Below are 26,274 nucleotides of genomic sequence, written 5' to 3' on the forward strand. Positions count from 1 at the left end.
AGATGCCAAACAGGAGAGGTCCCAGCATCAAACCTTGGGGGGACTCTACTGGTGGACTAGTCTCTTTTTGGCTGTAGATTCCCTTATTTTTATGCCTTGCATCTTATCTGTGAACCAGTTGGCAATCCAGTGGATGGCATATGGGTTTATTCATACTTTATTTAGCTTTACTGTGTGTGTGTGTGTGTGTGTGTGTGTGTGTGTGTGTGTGTGTGCGTGTGTGTGTGTGCGTGTGTGTGCGTGTGTGCGTGTGTGCGTGTGTGTGTCAGAAGCTTTGGCCAGGTCAAAGTATGTGATGTTTACCATTTTAACGTTATCCATTGTTTTAGTGACTGTTCCAAAATATCCAACAGGTTGAGTAAGCATAAGCTGCACTTGTCAAATGCAGTATTAGCAGGTGCCCGATGTACTTATTCACTAGTGGTGCCCAATGTACTTATTCATTAGTGGTGCCCGATGTACTTATTTACTAGTGGTGCCCGATGTACTTATTCACTAGTGGTGCCCCATGTACTTATTCACTAGTGGTGCCCGATGTACTTATTCACTAGCAGGTGCCCGATGTACTTATTCACTAGTTCCATGATACATCTTGTCATGGCTTTGCCTACGAGGCTGTTCAGATGTATGAGTCTGTAATTCCCTGAGTCTCTGGAAGGTCTTCCCGTATGCAAGGGAATGACTGTATCTGCTCTCCATTCTCTTGGTACAAAACCTTTATGGAGTCTGAGGTTGAACAGTTTTATGGGGGGGGGGGGAGCTGAATCATACATTATGCTGCTTAAGATCAGAAGCATAGCCAGCTCAACCAGCACCCTATGCCGTTCTGATGAACTATCAAAAAAAAAAAAAAAAGAAAGACTTCTACAAATCAGCAGGAAAGCCAGTTAGCTTCCTGCAGGAAGTACCCATTCAGTACCCCCCCCCCCCCAGCTCTTGAAGTAATCAGAAAATGCAGGCGTTACTTAGGTTCCCATCACTGCATCCTGCAACTGACCCCCCCCCACATACACACACACACATTTTATTTTTTTGTTGTTTTTTGTTTTGTTTTGTTTTTTAACTAAAATGAAAGAAAGAAATCTTTTTTTTCTTTTAAACTGCAACAAATTGCTTGTTACCATTTATACCCTACATGGAGCACTAAAGTGTTCAGGTTTTAGTTAAAAAATGCCTAAAACTTTAGCAAACCATTTCCTACAATGTAGCAAGCAAATGCTACAGTTTATACCATGCACAGAGCAGTACAATACTCAGATATATTTTTGTTTACTTTCAAACTGTGGCAAGCTGCTTGGTACAGTTTATACTGTGCATGCGTAAAGCACTACAGTGCTCAGGTTTTAGTTAAAAAAAATGCCTAAAACTATAGCAAGCTGCTTGCTACAATAGAGCAAGCACTTGCTACAGTTTAGACCACACAGGAAGCACTGTAGTACTCTAGTTTGACTGCAAGTGCAGTTGCCCCTCTCGCCTCCTAGCTACGGTGCTGTTTAAAATGTATACAGGATGTTGTCGGAACACATTGATGCAGCATTTTAAGCTTTTGGTAGCACTTTTAGGACTTGGTCCAGTGTGAAGTGAGTCCGTTTCAGAAATCTCTTGTGGGATAGATGGAGAGGAGAGACTGGCAAAGTTTGAGATGAATGTATCAGCCAGTGCATTTACTATGTCTTCACTTTCAGTGTATGTAATATTGTTCACAATCAGCGCAGTGCATTTACTATGTCTTCACTTTCAGTGTATGTGATATTGTTCACAATCAGCGCAGTGCATTTACTATGTCTTCACTTTCAGTGTATGTGATATTGTCCACAATCAGTGCAGTGCATTTACTATGTCTTCACTTTCAGTGTATGTGATATTGTTCATAATCAGAGCAGTGCATTTATTATGTCTTCACTTTCAGTGTATGTAATATTGTTCACAATCAGCGCAGTGCATTTACTATGTCTTCACTTTCAGTGTATGTGATATTGTTCACAATCAGCGCAGTGCATTTACTATGTCTTCACTTTCAGTGTATGTGATATTGTTCACAATCAGCGCAGTGCATTTACTATGTCTTCACTTTCAGTGTATATGATATTGTTCACAATCAGCACAGTGCATTGCTGTGTTGTGCTTCTGGATTTACAACCTAAAAAAAGGCAAATCACAGTACATGTTTGTGTGAACTGTGTATGTGGACTAGGGCTTTGCGACAATGCCAGTATTCATACTACACAATGTTACTCTTACCCTGATTATTTAGCTGCCTGTAAGATGCATACACAACCATTTTGATGAATTAAGTCTTGCAAGGGAAAAAGATGTAACAGATATTTCCAGCAATCTTTTTTTTCAGTGTTTTGCAGAATAAAACCAATGACCTTTCTTATACCCTTTCATTTTTTTACATCAGTGCTAGAGCCCTCAAGTCAATTCATTCCCTGCTGGAGGCAAGCATCAGGTGTTAAGGAGTGGGCCAGTCTTCAGAGCCCCTGAGCTGTCCTGTCTCCTCCACCTTGTCATCATGTGAGCTCCACTGTAACTGTCTCAGGAGGTGCAGGTGCAGTTCTACACATGTGTAACCTCCCACTGAAAGGTATACTGCTATGCAGCATGGGCACACTAGGCTCTTCTTGCTGCAGGCAATACCCTTCATTCCTGCAGGTATCACAATTTCAGAGATCCAAGCTGCCTCCATCCCACCAGGGTGGATGAATTGGCATTTGCAGTTCTCTGCAATTTTCCCCTACCTAGTCCCTACAGCACCCAGGCTGCCAGTCAAAGATGAGTCATCTTGTGTGTGGTCAGGGCTTTATCCCTCTGTCCCCATTGGGCTAGCCCTTTCCAAATATCCTACTTGATGTTTTAAGTTAGACCTGAGTGATTTTTTTTAATATCTAGACTCTGTCCAGTCTTATACAATCTCTGAGGCTGGCCCATATCTGAGCTATTCAGAAGTTACTGCAAATATGCTGGATAATTTGCCTTCTGAAGGCAGGCCATGGAGGCATTTTAATCCCCTGCATTGTGTGTATCATATAAGAGGATATTAATGCACACCTTCACTCACTTTTCTTTCATACTGATGGTCTTCTTAAAGCATACAATACTGAGAGCAACACAGAAGCTGTTTGAAAAGACCTCACACTGCCTGCCAGATTTTTTGCTGCTACAACTACTCAATTGTTTCCTGAAATTATAGCAGCCTGAATGTTTTGGGTTTCAAAAGAGGAAAGGACAGTTGTTTAAGTAAACGTATTGTAACAGATAACTGTTGCTGTAGCCTAAGCTACTTGCACTGGCCAGCTTCACAAAACTTTGGGCACTTTCCATATGCGCTAACTGCCAGGAGGGCTTGTAGCACTCCCTATAATAGGTATTTGGAGGGACAATACACTTCAGAGCATTTTTTCCCAGGAAGGAGGCAAGTGCCTTGCATACTTGTGCTAAGAAACAAATTGAATCATAACTATATACAACACAGTGAAAGCAACCCCACGCTGGAAAAAAAATTAAAAAAAATATAGCAACCTGTCGGGAGAGGTAACCACTGCAAAGTGATCCATTAGAACATCTACTGTTTTAGTTTGCTTACACAGCTGTACTATATTCAGTTCATGGATCACCATTTCAGTAGCCTAAGCTATTAGAATAGATTACCAAAGCTTAGCCAGGAGTAACAAAAAAGGGAGGAATCCAATAATTAAGAGTCTAGGATCCCCTGTAAAATTTATTTTATTATTTATTTATTTAATATGTGTTAACCGGAAAAGTCCAACTTGGGATAAAGCCTTTTTTCAATGGAGGCCCAGGGAGAAATGCTCCAGGTACATGTCTTTGTAACATGGGAGGAAACCAGAGCACCCAGAGGAAATCCACATGAACACAGGGAGGACATACAGACTCTGTACAGAAGGCACCCCAGCCAAGAATCAAACCAGAGAACCTCTTGCTGTGAGGCAACAACGCTACCACTGCACCACTGCGCCATCCATGAATGGTCCTGGCAAAGCCTGTTCTGGACCTGGAAAATTAATCCAGGTTGTAGTGTGCACCGAGGAACAAACTGCTGCCTCTAGAATACCTGTAGAGTCGCCCCTTTTTCAGAAAGCCACTGAAGAAGCCAGTTCTTTTGTTGAATGAGCCGTAACCCTTCATGAAAGTGCCTTATTGTGGTAAGTATAACAAAAAGTAATGGCATGGGACAGCCATCTAGAAATGGCTTAGTCACAGCTTTCCTTTACTCTTGCCCTCATAGCAGACACACAGTCATTCATAGGCTCATAGGAGGTTACTAGACTAATGGCCTTAGAGCCTTTTTCAGCCTAGCCATTCATGTCAAACTTTTCCCTATTATCAGTGCCCATGGGCTAGAGTGGCTTTGGTATATGCCTGTGACTTCGGGCATCTGCAAACGTCCCCTGTCCATACGGGCCACAGGTGTCAAGCCAGGGGTGAATTTGTGATTTCCCATCCATTGATCCAAATGGACAAGCTCATTAATTTAGGTCAAAACCCTTTTATTACCTGATGGATAGCAAACTGGCTAACTGATGGGACCCAGGAGGTCAAAATAGGTGAGGCTACCTCCACCAGGAGACCAGTCAATAGCAGAGTTCCCCTGGGGCTTCATATTGGGCCTGCTCCTTTTTGGCATCTATTTTTCTGAAATTGAAGGAAATGCTGAAGGTTTATGGTTCACTAAGTTTGCAGATGATTGCAAACTGGTGGTTGTCATCGACTCCCCTGCAGAGACTAGCATTCTTCAAGAAGGTGCATCTCTGAATAACAAATGGTGCCAAATCCATGGTCTTAAACTCAATGCTTTGGGAAGTCAACCATCCCAGTTAATTACCATGTTGATAATACACACCTAAGAGTCGACCCAGTGGTCGGGGATATTCATAGGTTCATAGGTGTGTATTAGGCTAATGGACCTGGAGCCTTTACAAGCCTAGCCCAAAGGATTACCCTGGCATCGTGCCACCTGACCTTAGTTCCTAGTGCCTCTGTCGAATAAAGCCACTGGAGTGATCCCAGGGGTGATTTTTTCTATTTCCTATCCACTCATCAAGATTTCTCATGAAGAGGGCCAGTGAGGTGCTCTGCTTGATATGTATGGGAAGTCTATTCCATAGCATGGGCAGTCTCTGGGTTATGAACCTGTCCCTCCAACATGTTCTGTTAATATGCACTTACACAGTAGCCTTACTTTTGACCACCATGTGGCCACAGTGGTGAGGAAATCTTTTTATGTTGTGCAACTTATAAATAAGGGTCTGGCATCTATGTCCAAAGAGGTCATTATCTCACTGTACTCCACCCTTAACAGACCAGTCATAGGGTATAATACTGCTTTTGGTATGTACCTGTCCAGGCATATGCAGCAACTAGATCGACCTCTTGAGTTCCTTACAAAAAGAATACAAGGTATAACAAACCTGCCTAATGCAAAGCACCTTCAAGCTCTTTCCTTATACTTAGTCTCCTATTGATAGCTGAGAGGTGCTCTATGCCTGGCTTATAAGGTGTCTGCAAAATGCACATTTATGAATTTCGTACATATTTGCAAGTTAAAGAGTACAAGAAATACAATGTCTAGGGACCAGAATTTTGTCTGTGATTTAAACAGAACATGCTGGAGAGGGAGATGTGTGTCCCAGAGACTGTCCCTCCTGTGGAACAGGCTTCCCAGCCATGTGAAGTTGAGCTAATCTGTTACTCAGTTTAAGTGCACCCTGGACCAGTGGATGGGGAATATGAAATTTACAGCGGGCCTACCCATATTCCTTATGGACACAGCTTATAAAATAACTGGCCCTGAGTGTCCTGTTTGTATACAGGACATGATTGTTCTTTTGGGAAAACTTGGCTAGGCTTAGAAAGATCTCTCCCCCCCCCCAGGTTGTTAGCCTAATAACAGTTTATGAATCTATGAATAAATTGCATTTGAATAGGCTTAGGAAGAGCTCTGTTTCACATGAATGGGAAGTCTGTTCCAGAGAAGGTGTAATTTCTGAAACTCATATCTGTCCCTCCAAACATGTTTTGTTTATGTTACAGTCAAGGTTTAGATGCTTAGATCTGGTGTTCCTATTGCTGTTTGCATTTGTGATTGTGTAGCAGATCCATCAAGCCTAGATCAGAGAATGCTTTCTAGGTTAGGCATAGATTGCCACTCAGTAGTCTGTAGGAGAATGAATACAGGGGGACAAGGCTTTGAGGTGGTCCACATAGGACATATTATTTACACCCTGTATTCTTTTAGTGAAGAACCTCTTTGGCCATGCCAGTACTTGCAAATTCCTGGTCAGGTACATGCTGAAGCCACCATTCATAACTGGTCTAATAATGGCTGAATATAGACTTTGACTATGATCTCCTTAAACATGGATGCCATGCCCTAATTTATAAGTTGCATCATGCAGAAAGATTTTGTCACTACTATGGAAACATGGTGATCAAAGTTCAGGTTCCTGTCAACCTGAGTTCCCAAGTCCCTTACCATCGGGTCTGCTCTTAGGAGAATGTTATGTAACTATGTGCATACTCTGTGTGTACTTGTTATGCTATGTGCACCTGTTATTCATGCAGCTTTTCTCCCTGGGCCTCCACTGAAAGTGGGCTCACCACATCCCAGTGGACTACCATGGTAAACAAATGCAAATACAGAAAACTCTCAGTTAACCGGAACTCAAGCAACCAGCACTATAAAGCAATAGTCAAAAAACATTGAAGTAATACAGTACAATTTTCATGTGCTCCACTTTCTGTTTTCCCCTTGCAGAAACATACTTCACGGTTTTAGAGTTTTAAAAAAGAAGATAGAAATAAATTCAGTCTCTGCAACCTGAGAACAAGTAAAACCAAACAAATGGTATAGAGTACAGTTTTAGTCAGGTCTATTTTTAATAGCAGCTCTCAAGCAACCAGAAACTATAATTATCCAGCATCTGCCAATCCCAATGGGTACCAGTTAACTGAGAGTGTACTGTAAATAAATAATATGTGTTGTAATTTGCAGGAGTGGTCATCTTCCCTAAAGGTATATTATGCATTTTTTGTATATTGAGTTTTAGGCCATGTGTCTAGCACCAGTGATTTGTCAGTGTCAGAGCTTCCTAGAGGATATCTACAGCTTTTGGGGATTCAGTGATTGCACCCTGCTTGCAATTGCCAGCAAAGTTGGTAGCCAAAGACCCTCTACATTTACCTTGAATTCAAAGAACTATATTCCAAACAGCAGAGTTCCCAGTAGCAAAGTCTGTGTGACACTAATAGTAACATACCTCTTGGTGGAGAGGGATTACCCCACCCTAACTTCAAATGTTCTAACTGTGGGCCATTTAGCTATCCATCAAGTGACATAGGGATTTATGCTTAATTTGTGAGTTTGTCTATAATACCCAAATGCAGTATAGTGCCAAATGCCTTTTCCAAGTCAAGGTAGGCAGTGTGTAACATTTTACCCTCATCCATGGCTCTAGTGACCTTCTTGAAGAAGTCCACTAAGTCTAGTAGGCATAACCTGCCCTTATCAAAACTGAAATGGCACAGGTCCAGTGTTTGAAGATTTTCTATGTCTTTGTTTATCAGGTCCATAATAATTCTTTCCATTAACTTGCATATAAGACCAATCAAACTTATGGGCCTGTAGTTTCCTGGGTCTGTTGATGGTCCACCTATGTGTGAGGGATGACAGTTCCAGTACTCAATTTTCTAGGGATGAACCTTCTCTGAAGGCTGTAGTTGAATAGAGATTCTGGTAGGTCTGCCAGGTCACATTTCAAACTATTTAGGAGGCATCCTGGAGTATTATCAGGACCTACTGATGCAGTGTTTTTAGCTCTGGAGAGTGCAGTCAGGACCTGTTCTTTAGTGATAGATGGAGGAGAAATGATAGAGGGTATTTCTTGGGAGGAAGTTGGGGTGATGGAGAGTGAAATTTATCAGACTGTAAATTTGCTATATGCCTCAGTTTGTTATAGGAAGTTCCATTTACAATTAGTTCAGCACACTGTTGGGTGTTCCCTTTAAGGTTGCGTACATAAATGAAAATGCTTTATGGTCATCCTTAGCCGGGGTGGCTATTTTTGCTTCAAAGTTGGCTTTGGCGGACTTGATTATTTCCCTAAGCTGCTTGTTGAGACTGGCAAGTGATATTTTTCTCTTTTGGGCATAGCCCTTCCTATTTTTGTACAGAATTTTCTTTCTTTTGTTATACAACTTATTTTTACTGGGGGTCCACTGAGGGGGCTTGTTTTTGGTGATTATCCAAAGATATTTTCAGTTTGGGACTGTTGTTTCTTTGCAGTTATTTACATGCTTGTACTTGTTCTCTGAATTTGGGGGGGCTTAGAATTTAGCTGTGCTTTCCCTTGATAAGTAGTAGTTAGCGCTGGAAAATTTCTTAAATGTTCTGGGATTTGCTGGGACTTCAGCCTCTATATTTATTTCAAGGGTTACCACTTTGTGATGTGATCTGACCAGTGAAGACATCACACAAGGGTGAGGGGTGCAACATTCCCTCATATTTACAAATACTGGATCCATGATGTTTACAATTCTAGTAGGCATGCTACTAGCTATTCAGGATCTTTGCATTGGTACATTCCAGGAATCGTTCAGCATGCATGTTAGTGGTTGTGTAAAAATCCCAGTTTATGGTGCAGTAGGTGAAATCACCCTTGAATATGGTGTTGGGCTCAATTATGAGCGAGTCAAATACATTCCAGTATGTAGTAAGGTTATCCTGGATCATAGATGGGGACTTATAATTAGCAAGGATATGGTAATGGACTTTACCCAAGGTTAATTGGACATGAAATAGCTCAAGCATGTCATGCCTGACCAATCTTGAGGTGTGCTTACTTTTTATGGATGGCTACACCTCAGCCTTTTGCCCTTTCTTGTGCAGCAGTTGGTCTAAATGTGTGGAAGGCATTATAGCCTTGTACTGCCAGGGTGCCTTCCATGGCTTTAAACCATGTCTCAGTAACTACATAGATGTCAACACTCTCCAGGGCGTTGAGCATTTCCAGGGAGTGGAGCTTCTTGTTGAGTCTCCTAAAAACTGAGCAGTAATACTTTTAGATTATCTTGTGTACATTTTACTATGTTGAAAGATTAATCACATTGGCATTGCCTAAAAAAGGCACTACAGGGTATATAATGTTTTGGCCACTATTAGAAAGCCTAACAGGGCAGGTGTAGACCATCCCTGGCGAAGCAATGTGGTCTGTCGATCATGTTCTCCCAAGCTGATAAATATCGGACCCCCTAAGAATGACACCAGTAACCAAGCTAATTGTTAGTCAATCATCTTCTGTTTATATTGTGGTGTCATCTTTGGAGGTGGTAGAATATTACTCAGAACTAGACTCATACCTGTCTGGACACACAGTCTGAAATCTCTATCATTCTCTCTTCGTATAGCCCAGGGAAGTATGTCTCAGGTCATTAACCTCAGAGTCATACTGATACTTATGTTTCAATGCCCTGAGTGCATGTGTGATCTGGCTGATCCTTGCCCCGATAGACTGTGACTGCCTCCTTGCTCATCCTGGTGAGGGGAGCATCAGTGTATCTCACAATAGAGTCTCCCATGACTAATATATTGGGTTGTGTGGCAGTTTGTGAATTGTGACTCTACATGTCCTGGGAAGTGTGGTCTTTGTACCGATTTTGGGAAGTAGCTGAGGGCAATGTATGGGAGAAGCATCTAAGGTTTGGGTAGATTGCATTAAAGAGCCTCAGCATATGTGAATTGGTGTGTCTGATCCATAGTAGGTGTAGTGTTTGTGTTACTGGCAACTTTTTGGAAATATCAGTGTCTGTATGAAAAAGCTTAGCCTCCAAAGGCATGCTGTAATTACATCTCTCACAAACTGTGTTAGTCGGTTTAAGAATAAGGTGGTTATGTTGTAAACATGAGACTATTGCTACATTATCTCAAGATGTCCATTTTTAACAGGCATAGGAAAGTGCACATCCATGGCTGTAGATCCTCTTTTTTGTGATCTTTAACGGGGTTTAGAGTTGTTGGGCTGGGAGGAGAGGGCGAGGATTGACCTAAAACAACACTCTTGGGATAATGCTGAATAGCGGAAGTTGTTTTATATGGACAATAGCTTTCCAGAAAGGTTGGGTTTTGTCTATGTAGCGTTTGAGTTACCTCTGTAACCCCAGAGAGTGAAGAATCTTTTCTCTCTTGTTCATTGGATCAGGAAAGAAGTCTGGGAGATTAGTAGTCTTAAAGTAAACTAAGATGATGTTAGGCATAAAGGTAGTATTTGTTCTCAAAGAAACCATGTCCATGTCAAAAATGAGGTTTACTCACCAAAACCATAACTCTGATGTTCATCGTGTTACACTGCTGCAGTCATCACACTTGGATTATCTGCCGTCAGGCGGTTCCTCAGTCGGCCGGAGTTCCAAATTCTTGGTCCGGCGTCGGTTGCTGTCACTTCTTCCCTGACGTCAGTGCAACAGGGGTATAAAAGAGGCAGCCGACACCATTTTCTTCAGTCTTTCTTGCCGCGCGGTGCCCGAAGCAGAAGCAGTTCGCAAGTGCCGGTCGGCCGACTCCTGAGATTTTCAAATCAAATTTCAGACCGAAGTCTTCAATAAAGCTAAGTACCCCATTGGGGAACCTTTTCTTGCCTCAGTCCAATGTCAGAAAAAGTTAATAATTGCATTTCTTGTGGGAAGCAAATACCTCATAAGGATTTTCATTCTTATTGTATCCCTTGCCTAGGCCCAGACCACGACATCACAGGTTGTCGGTTTTGTGCTAGGTTTAACAAACAAATTATTAAATGTCGGTTTGATTTCGCCCGACATTATTTTGGTAGAAAATTTAATTATACCATGCCGTCAGAGCAACCTACGACCAGGATGCATAAAAAGCGCAAAGATAAGGACAGGCAGCCGAGACCCAAACCAGACACCAAGGCCTCTGCTCGGCCAGTCACAGGTTCTCCGGTTTTCAGTGAGGTGCCTACGCAGCCCCTGACAACCGCTGATTTAGAACCCCAGCCTGCATCCAACTCCCAAGCAGAGATTGCAGGGCCTCCAGAGTCTTTATCTTTAGGCCCTTCCGACTCCATCGCTGATGGTGATTCCGGTGCAGTTGAAAGGCCGTCAGTTGCTGAAGGTGTCTTCAGACCGACTACACTTACTATTAACTCCTTTGCAAAACTGAAAACTCCATTAAAAGTAAGGAAGCCTGTACAGCAGTCTCCAGTGCAAGGCCCCATGCCTAAGAAACAGATGCTTAAGATGGCCGAAGACTTATTTATCCTAATCAGGGGTTCCCATCCCCCACCTGACAAAAGGCCTAGACAGGAGGAGGACTACACTTCCTCTGACCAGGTTTCCATTACCTCAGATTCTTCTGAGGAACAGGAGTACTCTTTTCCCCCTTATGAAGACTCTGATACTGAAGAGTCTATTCCTTCAGCATCTCCCCCAGAAGACTACTCTTTTGGGGAAACTTTGCATACCATGAGGGAACATTTCCACTGGGAAGGCCAGGATTACTCTGATTCTAAGAAAAGGCTCCGAGAGTTCCTCTTACTACCCCAGCACAGACCCCTTGCTATTCCACCTGTGTTAGACATTGTGGGTGATGTTTATTCAGAATCTAGCCTTAACCCAGATTCATTACCTCCTGCACCAGCCAAACCAGACAGATACTACAGAGTCCCTGACTCACATAAATTCCTATATAAAAGCCCTGTTTCTGACCCAGAAACCATTTACCAGGGTCCCAAAGGGGTTAAGGCCTCTATTGCTAAAAATCTTGTACCATCTGAAAGGGATTCTAGAGCACTCGACAGATGGGGAAAGAAAGTATATACCTCAGGTACTCTAGCTATGAGGGCCTTAAATTGCCAGTTTCACATGCTGAAATATCAGCAATATTTGATGTCTCAATTAAAACAAAAAATGAGCACTCATACAGAGCAGCCTGATTACAAGGAAAAGACTTGTTGCATGCAGCAGAACAAGTGGGAAAACATACTTTGCAATGTGGATTTGATTCATTGGAAGCTTCTTGCAGAGCAGCTGTAAAAGGGTCTGTCATTCGTAGGCATACTTGGTTAAAAGAACAAACTTTACCTGATCATGTTAAAGCAGTTATTGGATGCACTTTTACAGCAGAATGTTTTATTTGGTGTGAAAGCAGAAGAGGTTTTAAAGAAAATGGAGGATAAGGCAAAATCTATGCAGACGGTCAAGGATTTTTTACAGGTCCAATCCCCTCGTTTCAGCAGAAATTGGCCAACCAAAAACTGGTCCTTTCCAACTTCTGACAGACCTCAGAGGGGCAAATACAGATGCCCAAGGGGCAGAGATCAGTCACAAGGCTCTTACAAGCCACGACAATGGGGTGCCACAACCCAGAAAGGAGGAGAAGACCAGTCTCAAACTATCAGAAGACAATCACAATGACTTACCCCTCAGACTGCCAAGCAAATCACTCTTGGCAGCTCCCTTGGGAGGAAAACTTGCACTTTTTGCAGACAATTGGCACATCATCACAAAAGACAAATGGGTCCTAAATATTGTAACTCAAGGATACAGGTTCCACTTTCACACTTTACCAAGGATAAAAGGAATGCCAAACCTGCCATCAAATCAACGGGCAGAGACTCAAAGACAAATTACAGCACTCATGGACTGAGAGCCATTCAACAGGTGTCTACACAGGAGCAAGGACAAGGATTTTACTCAAGACTCTTTCTGGTTCCCCGAAAGGACAAAGCCTGGAGACCCATTCTAGACCTTTCGATTCTAAACGCATACCTGGAAGTACCTAAATTCAAGATGCTCACACTACAGCAACTTCTTCCCATGCTGGGCAAGAAGGCTTGGCTAGTAACACTGGACCTCAAGGAGGCATATCTGCATGTCCCTATCAGACAAAATTGCAGAAGATACCTCCGATTTATAGCAGGTACAACTCATTACCAATTCTCTGCACTGCCCTTTGGCTTATCTACTGCGCCCAGGGTCTTCACAAAATGCCTGGCACCAGTAATTGCATACTGCAGACAAAGAGGAATCCAGATATATCCATACCTGGACGACTGCCTTATTCAAGCAGACAGCAAGGACATTCTTTTAAAACATCTGGCATTTGTAAAAAACCTACTAAGTTGCCTAGGGTACACAGTAAACGAAAAGAAGTCAAAACTAGTGTCCTCACAAGACATAATATTCCTGGGTGCCAGCTTAAGTACAACGGCCCAGATGGCTTATCTCACGCCAGACAAGCAAGGACAACTGACTCAATACTTCAAAATTATGGCAACAAAGACCCAACTCCCTGCAACAAAAATTATGCAGGCCGTGGGATTCATGGCATCTTGCATACTACTAATACCATATGCCAAACTGCATATGAGGAAATTACAATAGTACCTGAAAAGCATTTGGACTCAACACAGCCACAACTTGGAAACAATAATACCACTAATTCCCTACCTTCAACAGGAGTTTCTATGGTGGGCTCAGGCATGTTACCTCAACAAGGGTCAGCCTTTCACCATGCCCAAATGGTCTGCAGATCAAATGCATCTCCACATCAATCAAAAAGAGATGCTAGCTGTACAAAATGCCCTAACAGTTTTCAAGGACCTCCTACATCCAGGACAACTTCTAATAAAGACGGACAACACCACAGTGATGTGGTACATAAACAAACAAGGTGGCACACATTCCTACCCCCTATGCAAGCAAGCAATGACCTTGTGGAACACAACACTGACCTACCAAGTTCAACTACAAGCACAATTCCTGCTGGGAAAGAAAAATACATTGGCAGACTAAGCAGAAATATCATGGATCCTCATGAGTGGAAACTAGACCGCCAAGTATTCACAATGATAACTCAAAAATGGGGGAGCCCAGACATGGATCTGTTTGCCTCCCCGAAAACTACCAACTGCGAACGTTTTGATCTGATCATACCGCACTCTAGCTTGGAAAGTGGATGCCCTCTCTTTCAGTTGGAAAACACTAATAGTGTATGCCTTTCCTCCACTGCCACTTCTGGCAAAGGTGCTGCTAAAAGCCAGATTAGAGAGGCCACATATGATGCTCATTGCTCCAGACTGGCCACGCCAACACTGGTATCCAATGTTAAGGAACATGGCTCAAGGCCCACCATGGATTTTACCTCAAATTCCTCACCTGCTGACTCAGCAAAACAATCAGATTCTACACAGCCAGCTCAAGACTTTAAATCTGGCTGCATGGCAGATTATCTAAACAACCAGTCAACACTTCTCTCTACAGCTGTTATGGATGTCATCCTGGAGGCCAGGAGACCCAGCACCAGGAAAACCTACTCAGACAAATGGAAAAGATTCTGCGCCTGAAGGCCAAAATCCTCTTGTCCCAAATATTCCTCAGATTCTGCAATATTTAACTGAGATGTTGCACAAAGGCCTTTCTTTTTCATCTATAAAGATCCACACTTCAGCTATTTCAGCTCATTACAACATGGATCCTCCTATTTTTTCACATCCATTATTAAGACAGTACCTCACAGGGGCTAAGAACATAAGACCGCCCCGAAGAGCACCAACACCAATTTGAGACCTCAATTTTGTTTTGGAAAAACTTACACTACCGCCCTTCGAGCCAGCTTTTTCAGCTGATTTACAATTTTTATCATGGAAAACTGCCCTGCTGCTAGCAATAACTTCAGCACGAAGAGTCTCAGAGCTACAGGCACTAATGGCAGTGGAGCCTTTCATCATTTTTCATCAAGACAGAGTCTCTTTACGAACTCACCCTTCCTTTATGCCAAAGGTAGTATCCAGTGTGGCTCTAAACCAAACCATTCATTTATCCACCTTTTATCCAAACCCCCAGAATAAAGAGGAAAGGCTCCTACACTCTTTGGACATTCACAGGCAATTACGTTTCTACTTGGATAAAACAAAGGTTTTCAGAAAATCTGATCAGCTCTTTGTATCCTATGCTGCAGGATCTCAAGGAAAGCCTATATCAAAACAGACCATTTCAAAATGGATAGGACATTGTATCCGTTTCTGCTACACACACCATGGGAAACCTGTACCTGGTAACATTAGGCCTCATTCCACCAGGGCTACAGCAACATCAGCAGCCTTCCTCAGAGGGGTACCAATCAAGGATATTTTGGAAGCTGCAACTTGGAGTTCAGTGCACACCTTTACCAAGCACTACCACTTACCTCTATACTCGAAAACCAGAGCTGGCTTTGCCACTGCAGTTTTGCAGGGCCTACTAGCTTCTCCAAACCCTGTTTAGTACCAACCGCCCAGCCTTAGCTTTGGGATTCAACCCAAGTATGATGACTGCAGCAGTGTAACACGATGAACGTAGTACAGTTTTGTACCTACCATAAATGTAGATGTTCGAGTGTTCACACTGCTGCAGTCCAGGTTACCCTCCCACCTTCCCCTCTTACTTGGGTTTTATCTATAGCGCCCTGTTTTTACAATCTCTAAAATGTATTTCTATATGGTGTATTTGCTTATAGGTTCATAGGTAGATACTAGGCTATCTGCCCTAAGGCATTTATAAGCCTAGCCAGAGTGTATTTGTCTTCTGCCTCCCTATTAGATTAGCCTACTGTGCTTCTGTAAAGTAGGTCACAAAAGGTATCCTTTTAAGATTAATTTACTGTGCCTCTCTCTAGCAGGGACACAGAAGAGACCCCAGGGGTGAATTTGCGATTTCCCATCCAGGCGTCAAGATTTCGCTTGAAGAGGGTGAGCGAGGGGCTATGTCTAACATGAATTGGGATTCTATTCCAGAGTGAGGGGAGCCATTGGGAAGTGAATCTGTCCCACCAGCATGTCCTATTTATTTTTGTGCTGAGGTTTAGGTCCCTGGAGCGTGTAGCTCTAAGGGACTTGGATTTTTTGAGGTGGAGCATGTCCATTAATTCTGGGTTTGACATGGCTTTGTACATCAGGCATAGATCGCCTCTGAGTAGGTGGTAAGCAACTGAGTAGAGCTGGAGTTTCTTTAGTCGAGCTGCATAGGACATCTGTTTGTAGCCCATGATCCTCTTGGTGAGGTACTTTTGGGGTCTCTCCAGTTGCTGCAGGTGTTGGGTAAGGTACATCCCAAAAGGGGCATTGTATTCAATTATGGGCCTGACGGTGGCAGTAGAGGGGCACAATGACCTCTCTTGATCTAGATGCGAACCCTTTCATAATAAGGTGGGCTATATAGAAGGTCTTTCTAACCACTTTGGCAACGTGATTATCAAAGGAGAGATTACTATCTACGTTGGTCCCCAAATCTCTAATTACTTCTTTCAGCTTAATGGATTACCACCTATGTGGTAATTTGTGGGCACCTTGTTTTTCCCAAAGGGGATGACTATGCACTTTTTAGCATTTAGCTTGAGGCCGTGGCTCTGGCACCAAGCATCCATCTCTGTGAGACCCTTTTGGAGGATGCTTGTGTCAGCTGGAGATTTGATTATGGCCCCAGTTTGCAGTCATCTGTGAACTTTGTCAGCCATAATCCCCCCGTGTTAGCCTGAACCTCAGAGAAGTATATACCGAACAAGAGAGGTCCCAGAACTGAGCCCTGTGGGACGCCACTTGTAACTGGTTTGGATTCGGACATGGCACCTGTGATTCTGACCATGTGGGTTCTATCTCTGAGCCAGTTTGCAACCCATCTTGTGATATAGGGGTTGATATTTAAGCTGGTAAGCTTATTGATGTTGCCTGAGTGGGGTATTGTGTCGAAGGCTTTTGCGAGTTCCAGGTAGGCTGTGTGGACTACCTTGCCCTCATCTGTGGCTTTGGTAACTGTTTCAAAGAAATCAACTAGGTTTAAGAGGCAAGATCTGCCCTTAACAAAGCCGAATTGGGTAGGGTCCAGTGTCTGGAGGCTCCCAATGTCTTTGTTTATGAGTTCCATGATAATACACTCCATAGCTTTACAGACCAGACTAGTCAGGCTTATAGGGCGATAGTTTCCGGGGTCCGTTGTGGCACCGCCTTTGTGGAGTGGGGACCACTGTAGCAGTACGCCATTCTTTGGGTACATATAGGTTCATAGGTTCATACTAGGCTATCTCCCCTAGGGCATTTATAAGCCTAGCCAGAGTGTGTTTGGCTTTCGCCACCCATTTTAAATTAATTTTGCTATGCCCTTTTTTGAGGTTAGTATACTGTGCCTCTGTCTAACAGTGACACAGAAGTGATACCCGGGGTAAACCTACGATCTCCCATCCACTCATCCAGATTCCTCTTGAAGAGAGTCAATGAGAGACTCTGCCTAACCTGGACTGGGATTTTATTCTAGAGTGAAGGGAGCCTCTGGGTTATGAATCTGTCCCTCCAGCATGTCCAATTTATTTCAGTGCTGAGGTTCAAGTCTCTCGGCGTGGCTCGATGGGATTTGGATTTTCTGAGGTGCAGCATGTCCATTAATTCCGGGTTGGACATGGCTTTATACGTCAGGCACAGATCGCTTCTGAGCAGGCAGTATGCCACTGAGTAGAGCTGGAGTTTCTTTAACTGGGCAGCATATGGCATCTGTTTGAGCCCTATGATCCTCTTGGTGAGGTACTTTTGGGGTCTTTCCAGTTGCTGCAGGTGTCTGGTAAGGTACATCCCAAAGGGGCATTGTACTCAATTATGGGCCTGATGAGGGATGAGTAAAGAGGCACGATGACCTCCCCTGATCTAGATGTGAATCCCTTCATGATTAGGTGGGCTATATAAAATGTTTTTCTAACCACTTTGGCCACGTGGTTGTCAAATGAGAGATTGCTATCAACTTGGGTCCCCAGGTCCCTAATTACTTCTTCTGTACTTAATGGATTACCACCTATGTGGTAATTTGTGGCACTTTGTTTTTGCCAAAGGGGATGACTATACACTTTTTGGCATTTAGCTTGAGGCCATGGCTCTGGCACCAGTTGTCTGTTTCTATGAGGCCCTTTTGGAGGATGCTTGTGTCGGCTGGAGAGTCGATTATGGCGCCCAGTTTGCAGTCATCTGCGAACTTAGTCAGCCACAGTCCTTCCGTGTTGGCCTGTACCTCTGAGAAATATATACCGAACAAGAGAGGTCCCAGGACTGAGCCTTGTGGGACGCCACTTGTAACTGGTTTGGAGTCTGACATGGCTCCAGCAGTTCTAACCATGTGGGTTCTGTCCTTGAGCCAGTTTGCAACCCATCTAGTGACATAGGGGTTTATATTTAAGCTGGTGAGCTTATCTATAATGCCCGAGTGGGGTATTGTATCGAAGGCTTTTGCGAGGTCCAGGTAGGCTGTGTGGACCACCTTCCCCTCGTCAATGGCCTTGGTGACTGTTTCAAAGAAATCAACCAGGTTTAAGAGGCAGGATCTGCCCTTAACAAAGCCAAACTGGGTAGGATCCAGTGTCTGTAGGGCTCCAATATCTTTATTTATGAGGTCCATGATGATCCTTTCCATAGCTTTGCAGACCAAGCTAGTCAGGCTTATGGGGTGATAGTTTCCAGGATCCGTTGAGGCACCACCTTTGTGGAGAGGGACCACTGTTGCTGTACACCACTCTTTGGGTACATCTCCTGTAGTAAGGCTGAGATTGAACAGTAGTTTTATGTTTGGGTTTAGCTCTTCTTGGAATTCATGTAGGACGCAGCCCGGGACACCGTCTGGTCCCATTGATGCTGTGTTTTTTGCTTTGGAGAGGGCAGCTCTTACCTGAGCATCTGAGATGTTAGGGGGGCAGCACTCTGCTGGGATACATATTTGCCCTTTTGATGGGGGGGGGGTTGCGCTGAACCTGTCAGCTAGGATGTTGGCAATGTCTGTGGGTTCGGTGTATTTTTTGTCATTTTGGACTAATTCTGAGCATATCTGGGAATTTCCACCCAGGTTCCTAACATAACTAAAGAAAGCCTTGTGATTATCCTTAGTGTCCTGTGCAATTTTTCTCTCGAAGCTGGCCTTAGACAATTTTATGAGTGCCCGTAGTTTTTGCTAATAGTGATCAGAGATGCCTTCCCTTTTGGGATTTTGCTCTATCATGTAGTAGCTTCCTCCTTCTATTGTATAGTTTGTTTGTGGCTGGGGTCCACCAGACAGGACGTCTGCCTTTGGAGGATTGGGTCTTGGTTTTATTTGGGATTGCATGATCCATGCATTCCTGAAGGTGTTCATAGAATGCGTTTATAAAGGATTCTGCGGTCTGGGCCATATTTTTCACAGGCCCGGGGGCTTTGAAGGATTCCACCTTGGTTTTGAGGAGTGTGAAATTTGCTTTAGAGAAGTTTTTCACTGTGGTTTTCAGGGCAGGGGGTGGAGTCAGGATGTGAATATCCAGTGAGATTAGTTTATGGTCTGATCTTACCAGTGAGGGATACACTTCTGGTCTGGAGCATAAAGTCCCCATGTTGGTGATGATCAGGTCCAGTATGGTTTCCCCTCTTGTGGGAGTGGTAACAAGTTGTTCCATAGCATTTGAGTTTATAAATTCTTGGAACCTTTGGGCTAGGGTGTTGGAGCTAGAGTAATGCTCCCAGTCTATGTTTAGGTAGTTGAAGTCATCCAATATAATGGTGTTTGGTGAGACCTTCATATTTTCCAGTGTTCTCAGGAAGGCCGAGTGGGGTTCGTGGGTTTGGGAGGGTGGTCTGTAGCAGGCTATAAACTGGAAGGCAGTTTTACCCACTGTTAGTTGCACATGGATAGTCTCTGATGCTTCGTGCTGTGCCACCAACCTGGAGGTGTGGGTATCTTTGACGAATATTGATACTCCCCCTCCTTTTGTAGTACAGTCCAAGTTTTGGGGCTGAAAAGCATGGTATGAGGTATAACCTGGTAGTGCTGGGGTGCTCTCGGGAGCCTTGAACCAGGTTTCTGTTACTGCACAGATATCGATGTTCTCCATGCTAAGGAGAGTTTCAAGTGCGTGCATCTTGAGGTTTAGACTTCTGGCATTGAGTAGCATTACTCTTAGTTTCTTATCCCTTGTGATACCTATGGAGGTGGGTTTGTCTTTTGAGCCTTGCCTAAAAAAGGCACTATGGGGGTAGCAAGAGCCTTTGCCAATATCCGAAAACCCAGGGGTGACAGGTGCAAGCCGTCCCTAGCGAAGCATCGTGGCTTGTCGAGCATGTCATCCCAGGCTGACAGACATTGGATCCCCTTTGAATGACACCAATACTTAAGCCAATTGTTGAAATTGATCATCTTGTCTTCATATTGTGGCATCATTCTTGGTGAGGGTAAGATGCTACTCAAGGTCAGGGTCATACCGGCCTGGGCTATATGCTCAGAGAGCTCCTCTATGTCTCTTTTCATGTAGTCCAGGGAGGTAAGTCTCAGGTCATTCACACCAGCATGGACAATGACTGAGTCATATTTGTACATGCCTTGAAGTGACCTGAGTGCTTGTGTTATGTGGTGGATCCTAGCACCCGACAGGCAGCTCACCGTGACCCTCTCCTTGTTCAGCCTGGTGAGCGGGACGTCAGTGTGCCTGACGATAGAGTCACCTATTACAAGTGTATCAGGTGTGTTGTTTAGCCTTAACTGTTCAGCACACTGGCTTTGTGAGCTATGTGTTGCACGAGTTTTGTTTTGTAGTAAGGCTAAGTTTGAACAGTGACTTAATGTGAGGGTTCAGTTCTTCTTGGAGCTCATGTAAGACACAGCCTGGGACACCATCCAGTCCCATAGATGCTGTGTTTTTTGCTTTGGAGAGGGCAGCTTTCACCTGTGCATCTGTGATGTCAGGGAGGTTACATTCAGTTGGGATAGACATTTGCTCCTTTGGGGGGGAAGGTTGGGAGAAGTTTGTGCTGAATCGGTCTGCCAGGATGTTGACTATGTCTGTAGGTTCGGTATATTTTGTACCGTTATGCAACAATTCAGAGCATATCTGGGAGTTTCCGCCCATGTTCCTGACATAACTAAAGAAGGCCTTGTGATTATCTTTAGTGTCTAGGGCAATTTTTCTTTCGAAACTGGCCTTTGATGATTTTATGAGGGATCGAAGTTTCTTGCTAATACTGATCAGAGATGCCTTCCCTTTTTGGGATTTTGCTCTGTCATGTAGTAGCTTCCTTTTTCTGTTGTATAGCTTATTTATGGCTGGGGTACACCAGACCGGTCCCCTGTTTTTGGAGGAGTAAGTCTTGGTTTTATTTGAGATAGCACAATCCATGCATTCCTGCAGGTGCTCATAGAATGCATTTGTAAAGGATTCTGCGGATTGGGCTGTATTATCCTCTGGCCCAGGGGCTTTGAAAGATTCCACCTCAGTCTTGAGAAGTGCAAAGTTGGCTTTTGAGAAATTCTTTACAGTGATTTCCTTGGCTGGAGGTGGGGACGGGATATGGATGTCCAGGGAAATTTGTTTATGGTCTGATCTTACCAATGAGGGGTTTACCTCTGGTGTGGAACATAGAGTCCCCATGTTGGTGATGACCAGGTCCAAAATGTTGTTCCCTCTTGTGGGAGTGGTGACCAGTTGTTCCATTGTGTTAGAGTTTATAAATTCAAAGATCCATTGGGCGAGGGTGTTTGGGCTTGAGTAGTTTTCCTAGTCAATGTTACAGCTGTAGCTATTGTTTTCTACTTATGTAATTTACTTAGGATTATGTATTGCCATCCTATTTGGGGGCACCTGACATCTGTGGCAAGAAAAATTGAAGAAAATGGCGTTGGCTGCATCTTTTATACCCCTGTCGCACTGACGTCAGAGAAGAAGCGACAGCAACTAACGCCGGACTAAGACTTTGGAACTCTGGCCGACTGCGGGACTGCCTGACGGCAGATAACCCAAGTGTGATGACTGCAGCAGTGTGAACACTCGAACATCTACATTTATGGTAGGTACAAAACTGTACTTTACTTGCCCAGCAAATTTCAGATAAGTGAATAAAACAGCCTTCCATGTTAAGAACCAAATCAATTTAAGAGCTGGTTCCAGTGGAGAAAGAGTACGTTTTTCTGAGCACAAAACTGAGATCCCAAGGAGAGGCCACCTGTTTCTTAGGTGGATGAGTATGTACAGATCCATCTCAAAAGCTGTTTAACTTGAGCATTGTTAGAAGTGATGTGATCTAAGGGCAGACGAGCAAAAATGTCTGACAAATGCACTTTAACAGAAGAGTACAGTAAATAATTGGACAGTAACCTTCACAAATCATGAAGAACCAAAAAAAAACAGTCATGAAAATGGTCCTGCTATTTTTGGTGGCAGCAACTAGAAAATGTTTTCTACTTGCACATATATGATTTTCTAGTAGCAGGTTTCCTCACCTCCTTAACTATATGCTAGATGTCCTCATAAAAAGGTGCCTAAAACATATCAGAACTGTATCACTGAAGCAGTAAACTGAATAGCTTCCAGATTAGGGTATGTCACACTCCTTCCTGTCATGTGTGAGCAGATCTGGTCTGTCTGTAAGCTTGTGATAACTACCCCTGGCCAAATTGAAAAGAAGGGAGAACCACTGTGTTGCCTTGACTAGAAGGAAGTCACCACTGCAATTTTTGGAGAGTCCAGCATCTTTAAAAGAAACCTGGTAATCAGTAAAAAGGGTGGAAAAGTATGCAAAAACACTCCTGTCCATGGAATGAGAAAACATCTGTCTTCCAGGCATGACTGCAAGGAATACTGGAGCAGAATTTATGTAGTTGTCTGCTCTAAAAGGAGGCAATCAGATCTACTTGACGTGTTCCCCACAGTCTTCTCAAATCTTGGAACACCCCTCAATCTCCCCTTAGAACTAGGTCTGGATGGTCAGAAATGACACTTAGAATCCTAGGTCAAGATAAGACACCGGTGGAGGCTTATGGACTACTCAATAAATGCCGTAGTTTTCCTATTAAAAAAGAATTGCTGTACTTTTTCACATTCAGGCTGCAATATTTTAAATATCTGAAGAAAGTACTTTTTTTTCACTTAGAACAGTAATAGTTACATATCCTTTCTTTGAATAGTTTCCCAAATTTGATACACTGTGTTTAACTGCCATTTGTAATATTATAACCTAAATTAGTAAGCCATACTTCTGAAAATATGCATCCATGACATAATGGAATGAGGACAGTGATTGATTGCGTTTTCAGTTGTATGTTTTTCTATGCATTAAGTAATATATTTTGCAGTACAGCTAATTTTTAAAGTGAAGCAATCATTTACAATTGGGTGCTATTTAAGTTTCATTTTGAGGGCTTTAGAATCATATTTATATTTCTTTGATGTGCACCCGCTGCTGTAAACCTTGGTTCTAGATGATCATTGCTGGTGAAGTGACACCCCGACCCCATGTGCAAAAATGGGAGAAAGGGGTTGTGGATGGATGGATGCAATTAAAGGGGTTGTAAATGGATGAATGCAATTAAAAGGGTTGTGGATGGATGGATGCAATTAAAAGGGTTGTGGATGGATGGGTGCAATTTATACTTCATACTTTAGCACCAACCAGTGTCCATGTATAAGGATGACAGAATCGATTCTATTATAGGATTATCATACGTTACTTCACACTATTTGCTTATATTTTGTCAGGATGACTGTCTTTTCATTATGAAACACAGTTTAAACATACTAAATATAAGAAAAACCTCTGTATGATTGAACTGTAGACACTTTCAAATTATGTCTGATGTTTATCATGGGAATTCTGAGATTAGCGTGTTCATTTAGCTTTATGGCTGAAAATGTATTGTAACCAACTAGTTGACACTTTGCTATGGCTCAATCTGCTGATTTTTTTTTTTTTTTTTTTAATTATAAATTTTCTTCTTTATTTTTAAAGTATTCAGTTTGATGTTGCTATGTGTTTTATTAATAAATCCAGTTTATCCAGTATTTAAAGCATTGGCTTGCGCAGGAAACGTGTCTACTAGCTGTTTTGTTCTGCAGGAATTCCATTCCAGCAAAGGAAGACAAATACGTCAACTACTTTCTACAGAAAATTTAGGTATTTTAAGAAAAAGATGTAACCAAAGCATGTTTTTATTTTATTTACAGGTAGATGTCATTAAAAAAGCATACAAACAAGGATTAAGCAATGACAGTGACAGTAGGTTTGGAGAAGAAAATGTGTCACCAAAGGATGTTGGTCATAACATCTATATTCTGGCGCATCAGGTAACATTTTGTAGTTTCCTGCATTTTGATTAGTGAAAGATTTCCAGTATAATGCAATGTTCATATTAGGAAGTGCAGCTTGCATGGACAAAGATACTTATTTTTTGTACTGACATGTAAACTTAAGAGCAAGTTAATTCCTGATCGTATTCCTTGATATTATGTTATGTACAGTTTGCATCTTTAAGAATAAATTAGCTTGTGCATGTTAAAATGTAGCACCCCATAATGCAGTAAAATGCATTTTGAGTGATATTAAATACTGCAATTTCTTCCTGAATTGTGAGTGAAGGTAATTTACATTTATATAGTAATACAAACTAGTCTATTGATTGAGTGAAGTATAGAAAATGGTCTTTTGCCGGTGACTAGCTCTGTTTTTTTTTTTTAATGTAGCCCAACCTACCCATTAATCTGTTTCTTACTTATGCATGTTGCATAAACAAATTTACTGTATTCATTTTTAAATGTATTATAAGTAAAAGGCAGCACCAACATTTTTGATTAAAACAGTAGTATGAAACAGCCTCGCTACACAATTCACTGATCTTACCATGCTGGGGGCCATAAAAAGAGCAAATATACAGTGTTGTAGGTGAGACAGTAATGTAAATGTGGACACACCCACATTTATGTAAATGTGAACACACCCACATTTACACTGCTGTGCCTGCAGCAAATTGTAAACATCGAGATATTTTATTTTTATCTCTAAACAATATGGCAGCATACTGAAGTACTTCTGTTTTCTACAGTGGGGAAACTCTGCTACAGTAACTAATATTTGAGCAATCAAAGCAACATGTACAGAATCAGTTGATTTTTCATTTGCCAATTAGTAAAAGCAAAAAACAAACACTGACATCCAGTCATAAAAGACTGAGGGCCTGAGTCATAAGAACTTGGTACCTGGAGCTAAACACAAACAAAAATAATTGACGTTTGGGTAATCACAGGATGCTATATTCAAATAGCTCATAACTGAGCACAAGCTGTTTGTGCTTCATGCTTCCTAGTAGACTGATAAACATTTGAAGTAAATTCACATTGCTGAACTGCACAAGTCAGACTGCCCTATGGCTTAGCATTGCAAGTTGATACTTTCACAAATTTTGTGCATTTCTTGCATGGAAAACACATTTGTTGTGTTCACATTGTTCTGTGTGCAACAACTGCAATTTTTGTGAGCCATTTTCATGATATTCTTATAATTAAACAATCCTTTCCCAGCCATGGTCTGAGCTGATCCCCCGACTTACTCCCTTCCTAACATCACAGCAGCATCAGATTGTTGTGGTAGAGACATGCTGGGTGTGGTTTGTGTTAAGCCACACACATTGTGGCATACTGCAGCATGCCAATCCACTTATTAGCCATATGGGATCCATATCCGGGTGCCTTCTTTCTGAAGTAAAATTTTAGGGTGGGTTAAACACAAGCAGCATGATGCAGGCATCATAGTCTAGATAGCGGAAGATGCCTGCCTCTGGTTCTTCATTTACTGTTAAAGTCATTTGAAAATAGACTGTGAATTCTTATGATAGCTGGATTGTTTCACAGATGTTATACCTTTCATTAAAAAGTGACATGAGACATGAGACTTTTTTATTCCCATAGTGTTTGCCTCGTGACCAGTTAATCGGACCTTTTTTCTGCATGTTTACATACCATTTCCTTTATGTGATGTCTGTACGTCTCTGAATACTCTACCAGTGCATTCCAGCACTGTGCTAGAATCCTTTTATGTGTATGAACGCAGGTCAGTCAGTCTTCACTAGCAGCGTGCTACAGCTGTTAAGTCTGGCAGGTTTAGTAGTAGTAACTTAATTCTAACATTGGCCAAATGCCCTGCACCATCCTTATTAGTGTTAGACTACTTCGTAGAAAAGAAGTAAAAAAAATCAAAAATTAAAAAGGATTAGTATAAATCTTAAAATAATTATTTCATAATGGGATCGCCACCTGCTGGTATGAACATTGGTTCTAGGACATGGTCACTGTTGATGTCATACCACAACTGCATGAAAAAAGGGCATCAGTGCTGATACCAGAAATGGTCTTAAATTATGATATTCTCTTGGAAACATTTCTAATTTTTGAAGTGAGGAGTTCTTCTCTGATAAATTGTGTTTGAACAGAGGAACCAAGCAGGGCTG

At 42.5% G+C, this 26,274-nt stretch overlaps 1 protein-coding gene across 2 annotated transcripts in view; it reads left to right on the forward strand.

The window, feature by feature from the left end:
* The window catches only part of ITPR2 (inositol 1,4,5-trisphosphate receptor type 2), a 2,416,542-nt gene that overhangs the window by 1,932,270 nt on the left and 457,998 nt on the right, over window positions 1-26,274 (forward strand). For both annotated transcript variants that reach the window (XM_044087657.1, XM_044087658.1), the window contains exon 45: window positions 23,999-24,118. In XM_044087657.1, coding sequence (XP_043943592.1) covers window positions 23,999-24,118 — 120 coding nt within the window. The remainder of the gene's footprint in view (window positions 1-23,998; window positions 24,119-26,274) is intronic.

This window comes from Protopterus annectens, chromosome 11.part0 (assembly GCF_019279795.1).
Source record: "Protopterus annectens isolate FY-2018-M chromosome 11.part0, PAN1.0, whole genome shotgun sequence".
NCBI lineage: Eukaryota > Metazoa > Chordata > Ceratodontiformes > Protopteridae > Protopterus > Protopterus annectens.